Source organism: Anser anser (assembly GCF_964211835.1).
Source record: "Anser anser genome assembly, chromosome: 14".
Taxonomy (NCBI): domain Eukaryota; kingdom Metazoa; phylum Chordata; class Aves; order Anseriformes; family Anatidae; genus Anser; species Anser anser.
In genome coordinates this window covers 14,865,171-14,882,089 of record NC_139735.1, presented here as the reverse complement: position 1 = coordinate 14,882,089, position 16,919 = coordinate 14,865,171, and the positions used below count along the sequence as shown (strand labels likewise).

Genomic DNA, 16,919 nt, shown 5'->3' with positions numbered 1-16,919 from the left:
ATTAGCAATTGGGAAGTTTGAAATATTTGCCATTGAAGCTAATACTTCACCAAAACAAATTCTTGCCTAAAATAACAATAGAGAAAAAAAAAACGGGTCCAGTTTTAACACTAACTATAGGATTTTTGCCATGAAAATTGGCACTTTTTTTTTCTTTCTTCATTTGCCTTTCACAGCAACTTGATAGTGCTTCTGAAGAAGCATAAAGGAAGAACAATGCTTTTCTAGAAAAACAAACTCAGTTTAATTGGGTAGGTATCTCTGTGAAAAGCTGAGGAGTGTGTGTTTTGCATCTTGCTAACCTGGGGGGAGAAGGAGGAGAAGGAGGAGGGGAAGTTGTCCTTCACTATTATTTGCAGATTCACTGAAGAAATATTGATATCACAAATTTTTTTTTTCAAAAGAAAAGGTTTTGTTTTACTGGTAATGAGTGAGGAAAAAATTATTTAGCACCTGTTTATTTTGTAAAGATACCTTAAACATTAATTTCTGCTTATTTTATCTTGTAGCTGTACTTTTATGCGAGATCGGAATGGAGGAGCCTTAGCTCAATCTGTTGCATAAACTAGAATTTAAGGACTGTGGTACAAAATAAAAATGTATGAAGAGTGGAAAAGAAAAAAGAGCCCAGAAACAAATGCCAGGAAAACAACATCAAAAGGAGGTTTTGTGTTGAGTATTTTGTTGTTGAGGTTCAAGGGTCAAGCTTGTGTTTTGATTTGGTTAGTGTAATTTTCGATGCAGGGTTTAGATTCACACTTAACTTACCAAATATCAACAAAAATCGTATTAGTTTGTCCATTATCACAGATTCAAACTCTTGCCAGCCTGATCTTGGATCTATTTCAAGCTTGAAATCATGTAAATCAACTCTGAGCAGAAAACCAAAAATAACTCAGAAAAAATAACTGTCAAGAACAAAGCATACATGGACCCTAGATTTAAAGGATGTTGTTTGAACATCAAACTCCACAGCCACTCACAAGTTTCCAGAAACTGTGCATGCTGACATTTAGTCCAAATAAACAGCAAGTGATGCCCTGAAATAATGAATTACAAGTGTGCCAAACTGGTAACATCTATTTTAAAGCATAAATCTCAACACTGATTACTGTAATTTCTGTCAAAAGCTGAACAGGCCTTTAGCTCGTGTATGCAGAAGGGGGTATTCTCAGGTGGCATCCAACCTTATTTGACTTCTTTTTTTTTTATATATATAAGTGAAGCACAAAGGGTAGAAATTTACTTCAGGATGGGGTTAGGCTTTGGCTGCTGTCCCAGGGAATTAATGAAGCATGTGTAGCTTCATGTGTAATCTGTATGGCTCCACCACCTCTCAACATGCAAGGTCAGAAAAGCATTTATGGAGACAATAATGTTTTCATGTGTGTTTTCTGCCAGAGTTAATTTCAATTCTCGCAGACATTTCAGATAGACTGGACAGTACCAGCCTGGCTTTCGGGATTGCTTGGCACTAAGGTAATGATTGAGTAACATGGGTCTGTAAGAATCTGTGTTTAGCATGGAATAGGAAAGGCTGCATATGCAGCTACAGTTTTGTGTGTTGACTTGCAGAAAGCTGTCAAGCTGCAACAATGTAAGATGCATTTAAGCTGCATGCCATTATGTTCAGTTAACTAGATGTCTGAATTTTAGACACAGGCACTGGGATTTATCTATGATGGAGTGGTCTAGCTCCAGAACAGCTGCTGTCAGTGGAGTACGAGGTCTGGTCTTAGATGGCAAATGTTTGCATTCTGCTATATCAAGGTATTCTGGAGCATTCGTGAATTGATTTGGCACTAGCTTGGGTGTTCAATCTGTCCTTGTTTGTACAACGTAATGTACAGCAAACTGTACAAGTTCTCATTATGAAATGACAACTCAATTATTCAGGCTCTTTTGAATTTAGTACTCTTAAAAATTCAGTAAAAATAAGCTGCAGTAACCTGGAGGAAAGTGTTCAGAGTGAAGTCAGTAGGGTCATGTTTCTGAACACAGTGGGAAGGAGAATTTTCATAAAGATTTTATGGACCCCAGGAACACATTTTGTTCTTGAACTAAGACTTAATGTGCGATACATCTGTGAATTTGTTGTAGGTACTGCTTGACAGTAGGCTTTTTTTTTTTCTGTATAATTTGCAGTCTGTAGTCTTTCCTGTTACAGAGTGGAATTTTGGGTGAAGTAGTAGGTACCACGTTGCTTGTTCACTATGGAGTCCAGAGATACATTCGGTATCACTGGATCTCTGCTTTCATTTTCCTTGTTGGTTGTGTTTGGGTTGGCTTTTGGGGTTTCCTCTAGTTGTCAGACTTGTGTTACCTTTCTTTAAAGAGTCACTAAGGCAGGGATTCTCACTGTCTGTCATGGGACACCACAGTCTTGCACACGAAAGATTGGATTTTTTCAAAATTACAGAAGTGCAGAATTTTAAATTAACAAAGTTACAGAATCACAGAATCACAGAATCGTCTAGGTTGGAAGGGACCTCCAAGATCATCTAGTCCAACCTCAGCCCTAACACTAACAAGTCCTCCACTAAACCATATCACTAAGGGCTACATCCAAACGTCTTTTAAAGACCTCCAGGGATGGCGACTCAACCACCTCCCTGGGCAGTCCATTCCAATGCCTAACAACCCTTTCAGTAAAGAAGTTCTTCCTAATATCCAACCTAAACCTCCTCTGGCGCAACTTTAGCCCATTCCCCCTCGTCCTGTCACCAGGCACGTGGGAGAATAGACCAACCCCCACCTCTCTACAGCCTCCTTTAAGGTACCTGTAGAGAGCGATGAGGTCTCCCCTGAGCCTCCTCTTCTCCAGGCTAAACAACCCCAGCTCCCTCAGCCGCTCCTCGTAAGACTTGTTCTCCAAAACCCTCACCAGCTTCGTTGCCCTTCTCTGGACTCTCTCGAGCACCTCCATGTCCTTCTTGTAGCAAGGGGCCCAAAACTGAACACAGTACTCAAGGTGCGGCCTCACCAGAGCAGAGTACAGGAGGACAATCACTTCCCTAGCCCTGCTGGCCACACTGCTGCTTATGCAAGCCAGGATGCTGTTGGCCACCTTGGCCACCTGAGCACACTGCTGGCTCATATTCAGCTGACTATCAACCAGTACTCCCAGGTCCTTCTCCGCCAGGCAGCTTTCCAGCCACTCATCTCCCAGCCTGTAGCGCTGCTTGGGGTTGTTGCACCCCAGGTGCAGGACCCGGCACTTGGCCTTGTTGAACTTCATGCAGTTGGCCTCAGCCCATCGCTCCAGCCTATCCAGATCAAAGTTCATTTTTAGGCAGTTAATAGTTGATCACAACAATCAACAAGTTAACTCAGACCAATATGTTAAACTAAAAATAGTAAAACGCTGTGTAAATAAAGTTGCCTAGTTGTATTATTAATGTATCACATGAACTCTGTATTCTTAGTAGTGTGGAGGACAGAGTTGGGAGTGTGTCCTACTTCATCATGTTTGAATTGATAAACAAGAAATCAGGCACCATCCTGGCCTGTGAAGAACAGAACTCATTCAAATTAACTTGGTGGAATGTTCTGCTTTCGGTGAGCTTTGAAACGCAGAGGCCATTTACAACCACGTTTGCTAACACAAGGAGGCTGTATAGGAGTTACACTGGAATTTTTTTTTTCAATCTGGAGGGCATCAAGGAGGCTGAGTGGTAATGGAGTTTTTAGCACCAGCTGCTATATTCTGCTCAGTGTTTTCAGGCAGCAGCCATTTTACTGTAAACATTGGCTGAAGAGCAGTTCTGAACATGAACTGGCAAAAATGGATAAATCTATGCCAAGCACAGGCTCACAGCTCTTAGAAGAACAGGTAATGGTGAGGTTAATGCTTTTGTGTTGTGTTACTAAAGTTAGTGAAATTTCAGCAACAAAACAAATTCAGAGGTTGAGGTACTCTCTTCATCCCATTTGATATTCACAACTTTTGTTCTTTGGCTATTTTGCTGCTTGCTGCATTGCTAGTGGGAGTGATGGAACAGACTCTTTCATTTAAAATGAGTTTAAGGTATATGCAAGGTACATCCTGCAATGAAAAATTAATAAATAAATAAATGCAATGATGCTGGAAAACTGCTGAGGAAGTGAAGTTGGAATATTTGATTCAGTTTGAATGTGATTTTTGATCAGTTTGAATGTGATTTTTTTTTTTTTTTTTTTTTTTTTAGCAATTGATGGCTGGTAAATTTTTCAGCAACAGATTGTACTGTGGAATTTACCAGCCATCAATACCCAAAGTCATAATGAGATTTGATATCTATTGCACTGACGAGCATTAACAACTGCTTTGGAATAGGATAAATCCCTAACAATTTTATTATCCTTACAACTCTGCAGAATCTGAATCAAAGCTGATCGCTGATGTCACAATATTGCAGCAACTCTATCATGTCTGCTTATCAATGGATTTTTACTTCAACCTGAGTCAGAGCAGTGGAACCATCTTTGAAATCAAGATATAGCTTGAATCAATCTAAAGGTAGTCAAGCTCTCAAGTAAGTTTGTTCCATCATGATCATGGGATGAGGGCACATCTAAATCAGAAAAGCTGTTAAATATGTTACTAAAATAGCAAGGTAGGATGGAAGAAAGCAGTTTTGTTTATTAAATCAATTTATTTGTTTTTTGTTAAGTCGGCTGAGGTCCAGGATTTGTGCTTAATGCCATCTAAACGCGTAATTTTCTTGCTCTTTCATTTTAAGGATTTTGATTTAACTAACAGGAAAACAATTTATTTTGTTTTTCTTGTTGTTCCAGCTTCAGCGTAATGCAGGTGAAAAAAAATGTCCCAGAGTCTAGTTCTGTGTATTCTGACATCAATATAGGAATCATCTAGGCCTAGGACATTCTGTTGTAAAACCATATCCCGGATCGATTCTCCATACTGTAGGAGAATAAAAGTGATGACTTAGTATTCAAACACAGGGTCCTTCCCATGCAGAAATCAACAGAATTCAGCTAATTTAAAGCCAAACTCTTTTGAGTCATCCCTTAAAAAATATATATATAAATCACATTTATGATCAAGGAGGACAAATAGTTTAAGGATCCATTCTCTTGTTAATTTTTGGAGGTGGATATCTCCATCTTGCTATGTAAATATTTTCCCAGGCATACAGAAGCCTCCATTAAAAAAGCTTACCAGCCATCTCCTATCCTTGTTGCCTTGAAATTGCACTGGCATTATTAGAGTATTAATTTGTATTTTCCTTCCAGAACTGAGTTCCAACTTGCTTTTGAGTGTTCAAGGTCCTTTTAAGAGAGAACATTGAGCAACATCCCAGGGCTGCCCACAAGATGTAAGGACTTCAGCATTCACAATGTTTACTGCTATGGGGTGACGAGAGTAGTTCTTTATTGACTCAGTCTGTAATTTTCTGTTCTGATTTGCTATCATCATGCAGTGTGTGCTAAAGATTAACACTGTAAAGGAATAATTATTCTGCAAACAAACCTGAAGTAGACTGTGGCTTTGGTGAACTTTAAAATATTAGATAAATGTGATCACGGTTTTCAGGCGAATAGGACAGTTTCATCTGACCAAATTATCTGTTTTCAATGCTGTTTTGTTCTTCCAGGATAGCAGAAAGTCTACTGTGCCTTGAATGATCTTTCGTATGTCTGAGCCTAGAATTGAATAGTCACCGTGAGTGTCCGTTCTTTAACAAATATAGTTTCTGTGTTAAAGATTTTTTTCATGACTATTAGTACATGCTGCAGCCCTATAATATGCCCCATTATGCATGTGGGTATTCAACCAGTGTTTACTAGCAGATTGTTAATGACTCTAACAGTAACCTTTTGCATTCACATATAACACTTCATAGGCATGCTCATTAACTTGAATACTTAACTAGTTCACCTGAAGGTAGGTGGCTGTTGGTGGTGTTACATGGGTTTAAGAGGTGATTGATTGAAAAGGCACAGGAAAGATTACCGATATCAGAAGACAGTCATTTAAGGTGTCTACACCACGAGCTGGTAGGCCTGCAGCCAAAGGAGACTATTTACACGAAGTAGGCATCTTACATTCTTGTTGTAACTAAAATAAGACTTAAATAAACCTCCATATATGACGAGAGTTTGAGGGAAGATTTTCCCTGTGATGTTCAGTAGTATGTTTTTATACGTAAGAAAGTAGCCCTGAACAGAGGTGCTCCAGATGCAGTTCTTTTTGCAGATACGGTTGTAAACTGTCACACAATAAATCATGTTATGGTTGGATACACTGGTTCTACAAATATTTAGGAATGTGAAGTCTTTACTACATGACTTCAGTTGTTTTGACGCGCTCAGTAATACTTCAGTAGTGCTTTGACACATGCTATAGCACTAATGCATAAAGCTTCAATTTGTAGAGTCTTTCTTAACAACTGCCTTTAGACTTTAACAAAACAAGAAAACAGTACTATTAGAGATCAATATTTGAAAACAAAAGAGCAAAGGAAATTACCTTGAAAGATTTAAGTCTCTTAACATACCAGAGTGTTTCTGTACAGAATTTTAAAATATATGAATTATTCTAATATGGAAAAAGTTAAAAATTGTTTATATATACCAATTGTTAGTTTTACTAACAGAATTACCGCTCTCAGAAATTAATAATCTCTCTCTATATAACATTGCTAAGCAGACAGTGATTACACTAGTCTAGAAACTTACAAAGCTAACTAGGCTAGATCTAATTCAATACATTTTACATTTTCAAAAATTGTCAGTAGGGGGAGGTAAGTGGTTGCAGTACTGTGCCCATATATGAGAACAAATTACTGACATGCGTACCCAGATAGCAGGAAAACCAAAGTGGAGCAACTGGAAGTGCAAGGATTAACAACACTATAAACCATCCTATTCACAAGTTGGGTGATCTTAGTATACTGCAGTTAAATCTTGGTTAAATTAAAACAACTTAAAGTCTATCTATGATTGGGTGTGTCCATAGAGTAGTTCACTGCACTTACACTTGTACCAGTTCACTCAGCCCTTTTAGTTGCTAATTAATTTCCCCAAGCGTGTGTTATGCAAGTACCAAAGGGCATAGAGAGCACCATGAATAAAAGAGTGGGAAAAAAAAAAAGTTATGTTTTCTGAAAAATCCATTGTTCTAAAATGTCTTTTCAATGAGCTGAAACTGATTCGTTTGCATAAGCAAATACCTTGATGCTGAAATCTGACTCAAACTGAAGTATTAGCCTGTTACTAATTTTTCTTTGGTGTGTATCTTATTGAAATGTTCAAGAATTTTAACTTTGAAGGTCTTTGGAAAAGTGTACTGATTAATTTGTTAGGTAAACACAGCTGATATTCATACAACACCTCACTGGATTTTAGAACTATGTATCTCTAGTATAAGCAAACTTTTAGAGTGGCAGGCACAGAAGAATAAGCAAATCATCTGAAACCGGAAAGCATTTTGGCTGTTTGGAAGCTGGTAGGAGCAGTGAGGTTGTTAAAATATGGTTGATTGGAGTTTCTGTATTTGTACCAGTTTCCCAGAACTGAGCGACACCACAGATTATGAGAGGAATTTAGTTGCAGAATCTGTCTATCTCTGGTTTAGACTTGAGGTATCCCTCCCTCCTAGGGCTGAGCATAGTTGTGTATCTAAATGCAGCAGAGCCAGAGGCAGCCAAATGGAGGTTTCCAATTTCTTGCTGCCTACTGCTTGACATGACTAATACCTAAGTCAGGGTACTCCTAATCCCCTCTTCCATATTATGTGTTGCCAAGATCATGGAAGGTCTTTGTTGAAGCAGGAGTTATGACTACTCTTACTATCACAGGTCTTATGGTCAGAAAACACCAACTAGCATCTATAAGGTTCTACAGTCTTCTAAAACCCCTGTTATAAATGTTGCTTGAAAAATCCACAGTGGATTTGCTCTGAAAGATTAAAAAATGTTAAGGTAATTCCAGCATTGCCACATTAATGACACTGGTCCAAACGGTATTACCTTTTCCTTTAATTTAGTATTCAACCTGCATTTCTACAAATAAAGCTTAGTTCCCTTGGTTTGCGATACTGTTCTACATTTACTGTGCTTTTGCAGTGACCTTGATATGGCTTTTTGTCTGCTACGTCTTATTTCTCCTGGTGGTGTGGTTCATTTTATGCATACTCAGTGCTGATGATTATTGGAGTAAGGGATGAAGACTTCTACAAATACTTTGAGGTAACTGAGAGTATAGGTGATTTGCCTTTACATGAAAATGTCTTACTGAGGGATGCTGATTTATTTCTGAATTCAGTGTGTGAATTGTTTGAAACAAGCTGCATTGGTTGGTTTGCTGACTTGTAGATATACTCTCTTTTTAAAAATGTTTTCCCTCTTCTTTGTGACCACATGAATAACTTAAATGAACTTTTCTTCAGTAAGGTGTTAAACTGTGATAATATACCTGTATTACGTTATATGCAATGTTAACAGTACAGCCTAAAGCTTCATATTAATTAAAAATACTGCCAAATAATCCTGTGGTCCGCAAATGTATGTATTATGATCTGAATCAAGTATAAACATTTTCTGGAAGATTAGCTAAAGTACATGATACAGAGTGCTTTGTACTGGCAAAATGAGGGACAAGTGGTACACAGGATGTTATACGGTTTGCCAGGATGAAGTCACTACTCCAAAAATTTGAACCTATTTGGGCAGTGAGAGTGGGTTTGCACAGACACATGTTTTGCATCATGTAGCCCTGGTGCTTTTGATCTAAGTTCTCTAAAACCGTCAGGCTGTGGAACAGCATGGTGACTGATAGGTGCTTGTGATACTAACAGGCATCATTCTTTATTTGGCTTTATTGTTTCAAAAGATCCAGTTAGGAAGCTAGAGTTAGGAATATTGCAGCCAAAAATATCAGAGAAGGCTACAGAGTTCCCCATGCTTTCCTCCACCTTGTGACCCCTGTGCTTTGGCTTTCTACTGTGTGCTAGCGTGTACATCTTTCTACCAGGTTGCTACATTTCAGAAATGTTGAATATATAGGTTACTTTGGAGCATAAGTGATCATGCTGAGAAATCCCATTTTAAATGAAAGTATTTTGAACTCTTCATAACCTAGGATCTCAGACAATTATGGTTTCCCTTGTAAAAGGGCAATCAATCAGTGTGAAGAAACATTACTGTTGGCAGGACTAGAGGGATATACAGGAGCTGACTAAAACCTACACAGAAGGACTATTCCACAGAGGCTTGGCCTAAATTTTCCTTTTGGAGCTTCACTTAAGAAATCCAGAGGAGTAAATCTTCATATAACACAAGTTGACAAAAATCTGTAGGTGATGAGGCTTGATAATTGGTAGTCGTGTGCACCTCAGGGCTGTACAGTACTGTATTGTAGTGGAAAAAAAAAAAGTAAATGAAGTGTTAAAAAACATGATGCATCCTGCCTACAAAGACCTCACCAAATCACTGTGATCTTTGAAAGTCATGATCACTAAGCTATGACTCGAGCATCAGCTTCCATTTTCTTTTCAGAGTTTTTTAGCCATAAGCACAATCTGTTAGTACACCCTTGCCAGCGTTTCACATGTTCCCAGACTCGTTATATTGAAGACTCACCATTTTTTCTTCTCCTTTCTCCACTTCTGGAATTGCTATCTTCTCCTTCTAGTCCTGCCACGAACAGCAGTCTCAGTGGTGAGGACCCCAAGGCAGTATTCTTGGCTAGACTCAATTAACTCCACTTCTTAGTTGCCCTGCTCAGAGCAATCACAACTTGAGCAAAGTTTATTCTTCCCTTGTTGCCTTTTGCCTGCATATGAGCATCTGCACCTCAAGTGCTATACTGGAACAAATGCTGCAGTGATTATCAGGCAGTAAGGTGTGCCCATAGTACTGACAAAGTACCATTTTTACTGGCGTTGTTTATATGCTTTTCTGAGTAAATCAGGCACAGTCAGTTGGAAGAAAAATGTTGGTGATCACCTTGTGTCTACACTAGAAGCTGTGCCAGCACGCACATGCCAGGGAGGGATCAGACCTTTGCACTCAGAGAGCTACCTAAGCAGAAGCTTGTAGTTGTCTTTGTATTTCATTGCTTTAAAAGCAGTACTTGCCATTCTTCATCTCAGCGCTTGCTTTGCTTAGTTTTGTCCGATATATTGCTCAAATGTCACATCAAGGTAGGTCTGGCAGAAACATGCATTCTCAGGCAGCAGCAGAGCACAGTTTAGGGGCTGACCTTGCTAAAATGCACAGCATCAAATCTTCATAAAGATTAATTTGCAGAGGAAGCTTTACAAACTTCATCATCTGTTTGCAGAAGGGATATTTTTTTTTCTTTTGTTAAGCCTGGCAAATTTTCAAAGTGTTCACCCAGCACCCAGCTCAGTGTATTTGAACTGTAAATAAGCATGCACAACACCTTGAGGAATAAGTATTTAGATGATGCTCATCAAAGTCCATATTGCAGTGAGCTGAATTTTATTTCTTGGTATAAACAAACCCTAAGCAGTAATACATTAGCGAGGTGGGAGTGGGGATGGGGGGGGGGGGTGTTTGGTTTTTTTTTTTTTTGCCTTTTTTTTTTGGTTGGTTGTGGTTTTCTGTGGAGGTGGAGAAGCTGTAGTGGGTGGTAAAAAAGATAATTTGTTCAGAGGACTGAAGATTTATTATGTTTTCTTTTTACACTATATTCTGAGATTTAGTTCATTGTAAAATCAACTCCTGTTTATATTCATTTGTGCATTTCTTTAACATTTTGTTCCATCGACTCTGTAAATACTGTGTTTTGTTTTTAATTAGCAATATTTATAATAACAGTATTTTCAGGACTACATATATACTTCTAAAAGCTATCTATATTTTAGTAAGTTATCAAGTTGTAAGCAGTTTTGCTCCGCCTTTCACATGTGTAACTGAGATTCTTGTAGAGAGAGAATTGGTTTTAGACAGCTTTCATGAGAAGGGATATACCTCCATTATTATTTCTGAAAAATGGCTTTTTGCTCAGTGGATGCCACATAAAAAATAAACCAGCCCTACTATGTTCTACTAAACTTTTGTCTGTTTAATGTGTATCTGCATAGCCTAGTTAACATTTACAAGCTCTGAACTCCTGGTCATTCGAATTAAAATATCCATATGTTCATCCATACTTGTAGTACAAATGATTTCATGTCCAGTGAAATATGTATTTGTTATATAACAGCTGTAGAAAGGCATTACCAAGGTGGCAAATCAGCTAGCTTTGTCACTCTGTACTCAGTATTCCAGTTGTATTTCTAGTGATATTTTTCATACCTTTCAAAGCAACAATATGGTCATGATACAGGTGAATCACTCCAATACTTGTGGAGGGGGGAAATCGTGGTGGTGCTGCAGCACATAAGATTAAGTGAATTAATCAATGTATGACAAAGCAGAAAAGTGTTTGTTACAGCCTGGGATTCAAATCTACAGATCAAAGCCCATATTTTTGCAGAAATTCTGGGACTAGCACCATCTTAAAGGCTTGTCGTACTAGGACTTTCTTTAATTGCATGAGTTATTAAGGCTGAGTGAAGTTCCAAATATATGTATGTACCTTTGATGAAGAAAAAATAAATTGCAAATATCATTTCTGTTGCACTGCAGGTATGCTTTCAACTACAGTGGAGTTTTTTATGCAGTTGTACAATGTTAGAGTTGTCTCATCCTGAGACAGGTGTTGGTGAGGTTGCAGCTTTGCTTTTTCATGTCTGTAAGTGCAGGGTATCATGCAAGGCAGAAGGTATTTTTGCAAGTCATAAAATGGCTAGAAGCTTTTGCTCTTTTGTTATTTCTAAGGAATCATTTTTTGTCTTTATAGCTACAAATGAAGTTGGAAATAAGCTGGAAAAAAGCTGTGCTGCAACCTGTCTCTTTCTTGCTTGAAAATTCTGCTAAGAGGTTGTATGACCTCTTTGCACCAATCCTGCAGCAAAGAGGAACCAGCAAATAACGATTTCCCATTTTAGTTCACCTACTTAAGCTCTAATGAAAGGTTTGATGATTAAGATTGTTGTGTTGGTTTTTTTTCCTCATAAGATTAAACCTTACTTTAATAAGCAATTCCCTTTACATCAGTAAGACTACTCACATGAGTAACCGGTTGCAGAATTTGCCTGTAGTACTGTGATTGCCTAGGGGCAAGTACAAGCAAGTTGCAATTAAAGTTACAGAAAGAAAAGGAGGTCTGACCTTTTCTTTCTTTCTTTTTCTTTTTTTAATGTTAAAGTATGCCTACTGTTTCATTGACAAATGACAATGGCTTTTGCATTCTGGGGTGCAAGCAGCAGCAGAACAAAACTGCTTTTATTTTAAAAGAAAGAAAAACTACATGCTAAAACTCCTTTGTAAAAGGTAGGAAGAGGTGGACCTCTAATGAGGGGTTTTAACTTCAAGGCACCTTAGGCTGTCTTTACGTGCATCATATTAGTGGAAAATTCCTTCAATTCATTTAAGAAGATAAACAGTTGTAACTTTCACGTTCAGTTGATGTGACATCAATGACTGGCTGGGACTGCCAGCATTCCAAAAGGATATCGTCCTCATCTGCAGCCACTCAGGGCCATGGGGTGGAGCCTGCGGTACAAGCCAAAACATTTACAGGTGCATAAGTAGGTAGGGAAGGGCATAGGTGATGCACCTGTGTCAGGAAAGGAGCATTAGGACAGGTGTGTCATAACTTATCAGCTGCCTGTGTTAGAGCATGAGCTCCTTTGATCCACAGACGCACTCTCCACCGCGCTGCAGCCCACAATTTCCAAATATCGGTCAAGAACCTCCAGAGATGAATATCTACTATGAGAACTTTTTCCATCCACAGAATATCCCTAGTCCACAGCGACCAAGCACTTTTGAGACAACGGACTACAACGCCACTCCCAATCCTTACCTCTGGCTAAATGGACCTTCCATTACCCCACCACCATACCTGCCTGGATCCAATGCCAGTCCCTTCATTCCTCAGTCTTACGGGATGCAACGGCAGCTCTTGCCTAACATGCACGGCTTGGGAGGAACCGACCTCGGCTGGCTTCCTCTCCCATCCCAAGAAGAGCTCATGAAGTTGGTTAGACCACCTTATTCCTACTCTGCGCTTATTGCCATGGCTATCCATGGAGCACCAGAAAAGAGGCTGACTCTCAGCCAAATCTACCAGTACGTGGCTGACAACTTCCCATTTTATAACAAAAGCAAAGCTGGCTGGCAGAACTCCATTCGGCACAACTTGTCTCTCAATGATTGCTTCAAGAAGGTGCCCAGAGATGAAGATGATCCAGGTACAGTTCCCCCTCCTTCTTTTTTTTTTTTTTTTTCCTATATTTAAACTTGATTAATTTAAAAATGAAAATTTTTCACTTAAAAAAAAGTTACAATTACGATGTGAAATAAATCATAAAGAGACCTAATAGCCTAGATTTGGGGTATATATACAGTAACTTCTCTATTTTCATGGGGCTGTATTAGAAGGCAACTATGCATAGCTGAATTTTGAATCAATGTTGCTATTAAATCTCTGCAGGGAAGGGGATTCTTTACTTCTTCAGGCCTCCTGAGAACTGATCAATGTGCAGAGCATGCACATTAACCGGGAACTAATGGAAAGAGGATAAAGAAAATTCAGATTGGTTAAAGAAATCCAGTGGCTTTAGGGAGTCAACAATAATTCTCCTGAGGAGAGCAGGCTGCTTTTGTTTTGTTTGCTTCAAATAGTGTTTTGCTTAGAATCACACCTCTGCTGTTTCCAACCTCTTGGCTGATATGTTGTCAGATTGTTCCTTTATTTATTGTTTTCTATCAATAGCTGTTGAGAACCACTGGGAACATTTAAAAGTCGTTCAATTATGCTGCCTGAGAGAGTCAAAGATCTGGTTCTATCTTGTTAGTGACTTAGTCTACCACACTGAATCTGGAGGAGCGGCCCATTATGGGATTTGATTACTCTGTACTGTAAATGTAGAGGACAGCTATACACTGAAAACCTCATTGTCCCACTGAGACAAACAAAAGGTGGGGAGGAAAAAAAAAAAAAAGAAAAAAACCCCTCTCAGTGGCTCCACTTGTAGTTTTTGCTGTGTGGGAAAGGACTACAGGACACAGGGTTACAGGACACAGGCAAACAGTTTACACCATTTTTTTCCCTGAATTCAAGAGACTTCTGCTTTTTGTGGTTAAATACGCATATTTTTTGTTCAAGCAATTTTTCTGTTTCTGTAAGAGAAACACTGAAAAGTCAAAGAAAACTGCTCTTTGCTGTCTGTGTGTATATTTTAAAACTAAAAATGTGCATTTGTCCCCCCTCGACAGGAAAAGGGAATTACTGGACTCTGGACCCAAACTGTGAAAAGATGTTTGACAATGGAAACTTCCGCAGAAAGAGAAAAAGGAAGTCTGACATTGGGGCTAGTGCTGCTTCTCTTGCATCTGAGAAATCTGAGGATAGTGCCCTGACTGGCAGCCCCAAAGCTGTAGAGCATCAGGATATCTTGGAAAACTCACCTGGGACTGACAATTCACCTGATAAAGGATCTTCACCTCCATCTTCCAGCAGTCCATGCCTTAGTAACTTCCTTTCTAGTATGACTGCCTATGTCAATGGCTCTAACTCAGTGGGCCGCTCAGTGCCATTGGGACTTAATGCTGAACCCATTGACAAAATGGGACAGAACGTGGTAGGCTTTAACTCCTACTCTCCACTCTCTAATATAGCCAGTCATGGTGTGGGAGAGTGGTCCAATTCTATGCCCTCTAGTCACCTTGGCTATAGCAACTCAGTGCTCAACCAGTTTAACACTCATTTTTACAGCAGTATCAGCACAAATAACACTCTGTTTTCTAGGGAGGGAACAGAGGTTTAAATAAGGGACCCTAAGACATCAAAATATAGCTATTTATGAGAGGAAATGATCTGTGAGTGGCTAAGTGTTAGCCTGTTGTCTCTACATTGCATCCTGCCTTCTGACAGCCCCAAACTTTTTACCCATCATACTTATTCAGATCCCAAGCACTCCACATTTGGCAGCTCCCCATAAAAAAGCAGGGATCAAAACAGCAGGAGTAGTGAAGAGGTCAGATGGGAGACCATGCTTGCACTGCTGCCAACCATGGTCCTCCATGGACATCCTTGAAAGGAGTTACTGTTTACCTTAGGCAGGAAATATTTTCAGGCATGGTACTAATAATGCTGTGATACTTTTAAAGCACTAACATAAATGTAGCTATATCTGTAAATTACTTCTCACTGATATAGTCCATCTGTACTAGACATGTTTGGCAAGTTCTTATTTGGACAAAGCTATTCTGAGACACTGAAGGATCTATAGCAAAAACTACTATACAGTGAGTAACAACCAACACTTGAAGGGTGAGTGCACTTTCTGGGTTTCTCTAATACTAGCACATGCATTGGCTAAATTCTCATCGCCTTTCACCCCCAAGGGGAATATGGCTGTGAAGCAGGCTAGTGTCATGGACACAACATTCAGTTTGAAACTGAAGGGAAGCATAACAAAATATAATGGAGTTGTCTTCTGCTGGTGCAATCAGATATTCATGTTTTAAATTAGAAGTACAGGGTCAAATTTTGTTTGCCTTACCCATACAAATCTATTCACATAAGGAAATCAGGATCTGCCTATATTTTTAATACATGTTCTCTTAGAAGAAAGGATATTTGTTCTATCTTCAAGTTCTACATAAATCATTTCTACTAAGAAAAGAATTTGAATGTGGTGTGAAGGTTGGGGCGGGGAGCAGGGTGGAGAAATGGGAGGCAGAAAGGTTAACTGTCTCGGAGCTTCAATTCCAAAAGCTGTATCTTCAGAAGAATCGGCTATAGGTAGTGAAAAAAGTCCCTGTACTGTATTTTTTTTTGTCTTTTTGTAAAAGTCCATGCAATTGTCTTGTTGTTGTGTAAATATTAGGAATAATGCTGTTTGTTTGTTTTTTACATTCTATTGTAGCCACAAACAAAATTTCAAAATGTTTTTTTTTTTCAAACCAGGAGTTGAATCAAGTTCCACGTTTATGTAGAGTAACGTCTCAGACTGTAGAGCCTGCAGCGTGCATAGACGCTGAGCTTAACTGTGGTTTAACTGTTCACAGCTGCGCACTGACCAGACTTCCAGAATGATGGAAAACATACTAATGCATTGTAATAGATACTGTTATGTCTTGATTTTTTTTTAAACTATACATGGATATAGTTTTGTTACAGGCAAACCCAGAAGCATTTTTAATAAAGAATTTGTATAGAAGAGAGCATGTGTGAGTACTATACTTCCTATGTCTTTAAAAACCTCCTTAATAGTTTGACTTGTGCAGTTTGCTTGAGGAAAACGCAGTATAATATTCAAATAAGGTCAGAGAGTGAGATAGCATATGTCTATGCAATCAAAATTTTCATGTCCAAGGAATATAATTGGCTGCTATTATGCAAAATACTATCACTAAATAAAAATCACCCTTAAGGTTTCCCTGTTGGAAAGTGGTGCCAATCGTTTAAAATTTAAGAAACCAGGCTAGATTTTCACATGCTAGTTGGCCAAAATATGACTGCAATCTTTCCTACATTCTCAATTATTGTTTTATTTTTTATTTTTCCTATGGAAGCTGCTATGACTATTCACAGTTTTTGTACTCAGTATGATAAATTCTCATATGGAAGTTGAAACCTACTTCCACTTCTAACATTGGTGCTTAATAAAAAATAAAATGACCTTCTGGTGGTGTCCTTCTTCCATGGTTGTAAGTTTCTCTGAAGTCAGGTATGTACTGAGGCCTGAGCTGTAGTCTCCACCCTCAGAATTTTACAGCCCTTCCAAGAATCCCAGCCCAGTAGGTGGGCCATAATATGCCCTGCAAGTCAGCAGCTGACAGCATTTGTTGTGCAGAGATTTGTTCAAATGACAACTCAGAAATTCGTAAAGT

The 16,919-nt window shown here is 38.8% G+C and overlaps 1 protein-coding gene across 1 annotated transcript; it reads left to right on the top strand.

Annotated features, from left to right (window-relative positions):
- The first annotated feature begins 10,552 nt into the window (after positions 1-10,552).
- Positions 10,553-16,712, top strand: FOXI1 (forkhead box I1). Its single transcript, XM_083798230.1, has 2 exons — positions 10,553-13,270; positions 14,298-16,712. The coding sequence occupies exons 1-2, from the start codon at positions 12,697-12,699 to the stop codon at positions 14,846-14,848; spliced, it is 1,125 nt and encodes a 374-aa protein (XP_083654356.1). The 5' UTR covers positions 10,553-12,696; the 3' UTR covers positions 14,849-16,712.
- The last annotated feature ends 207 nt before the right edge of the window (positions 16,713-16,919 follow it).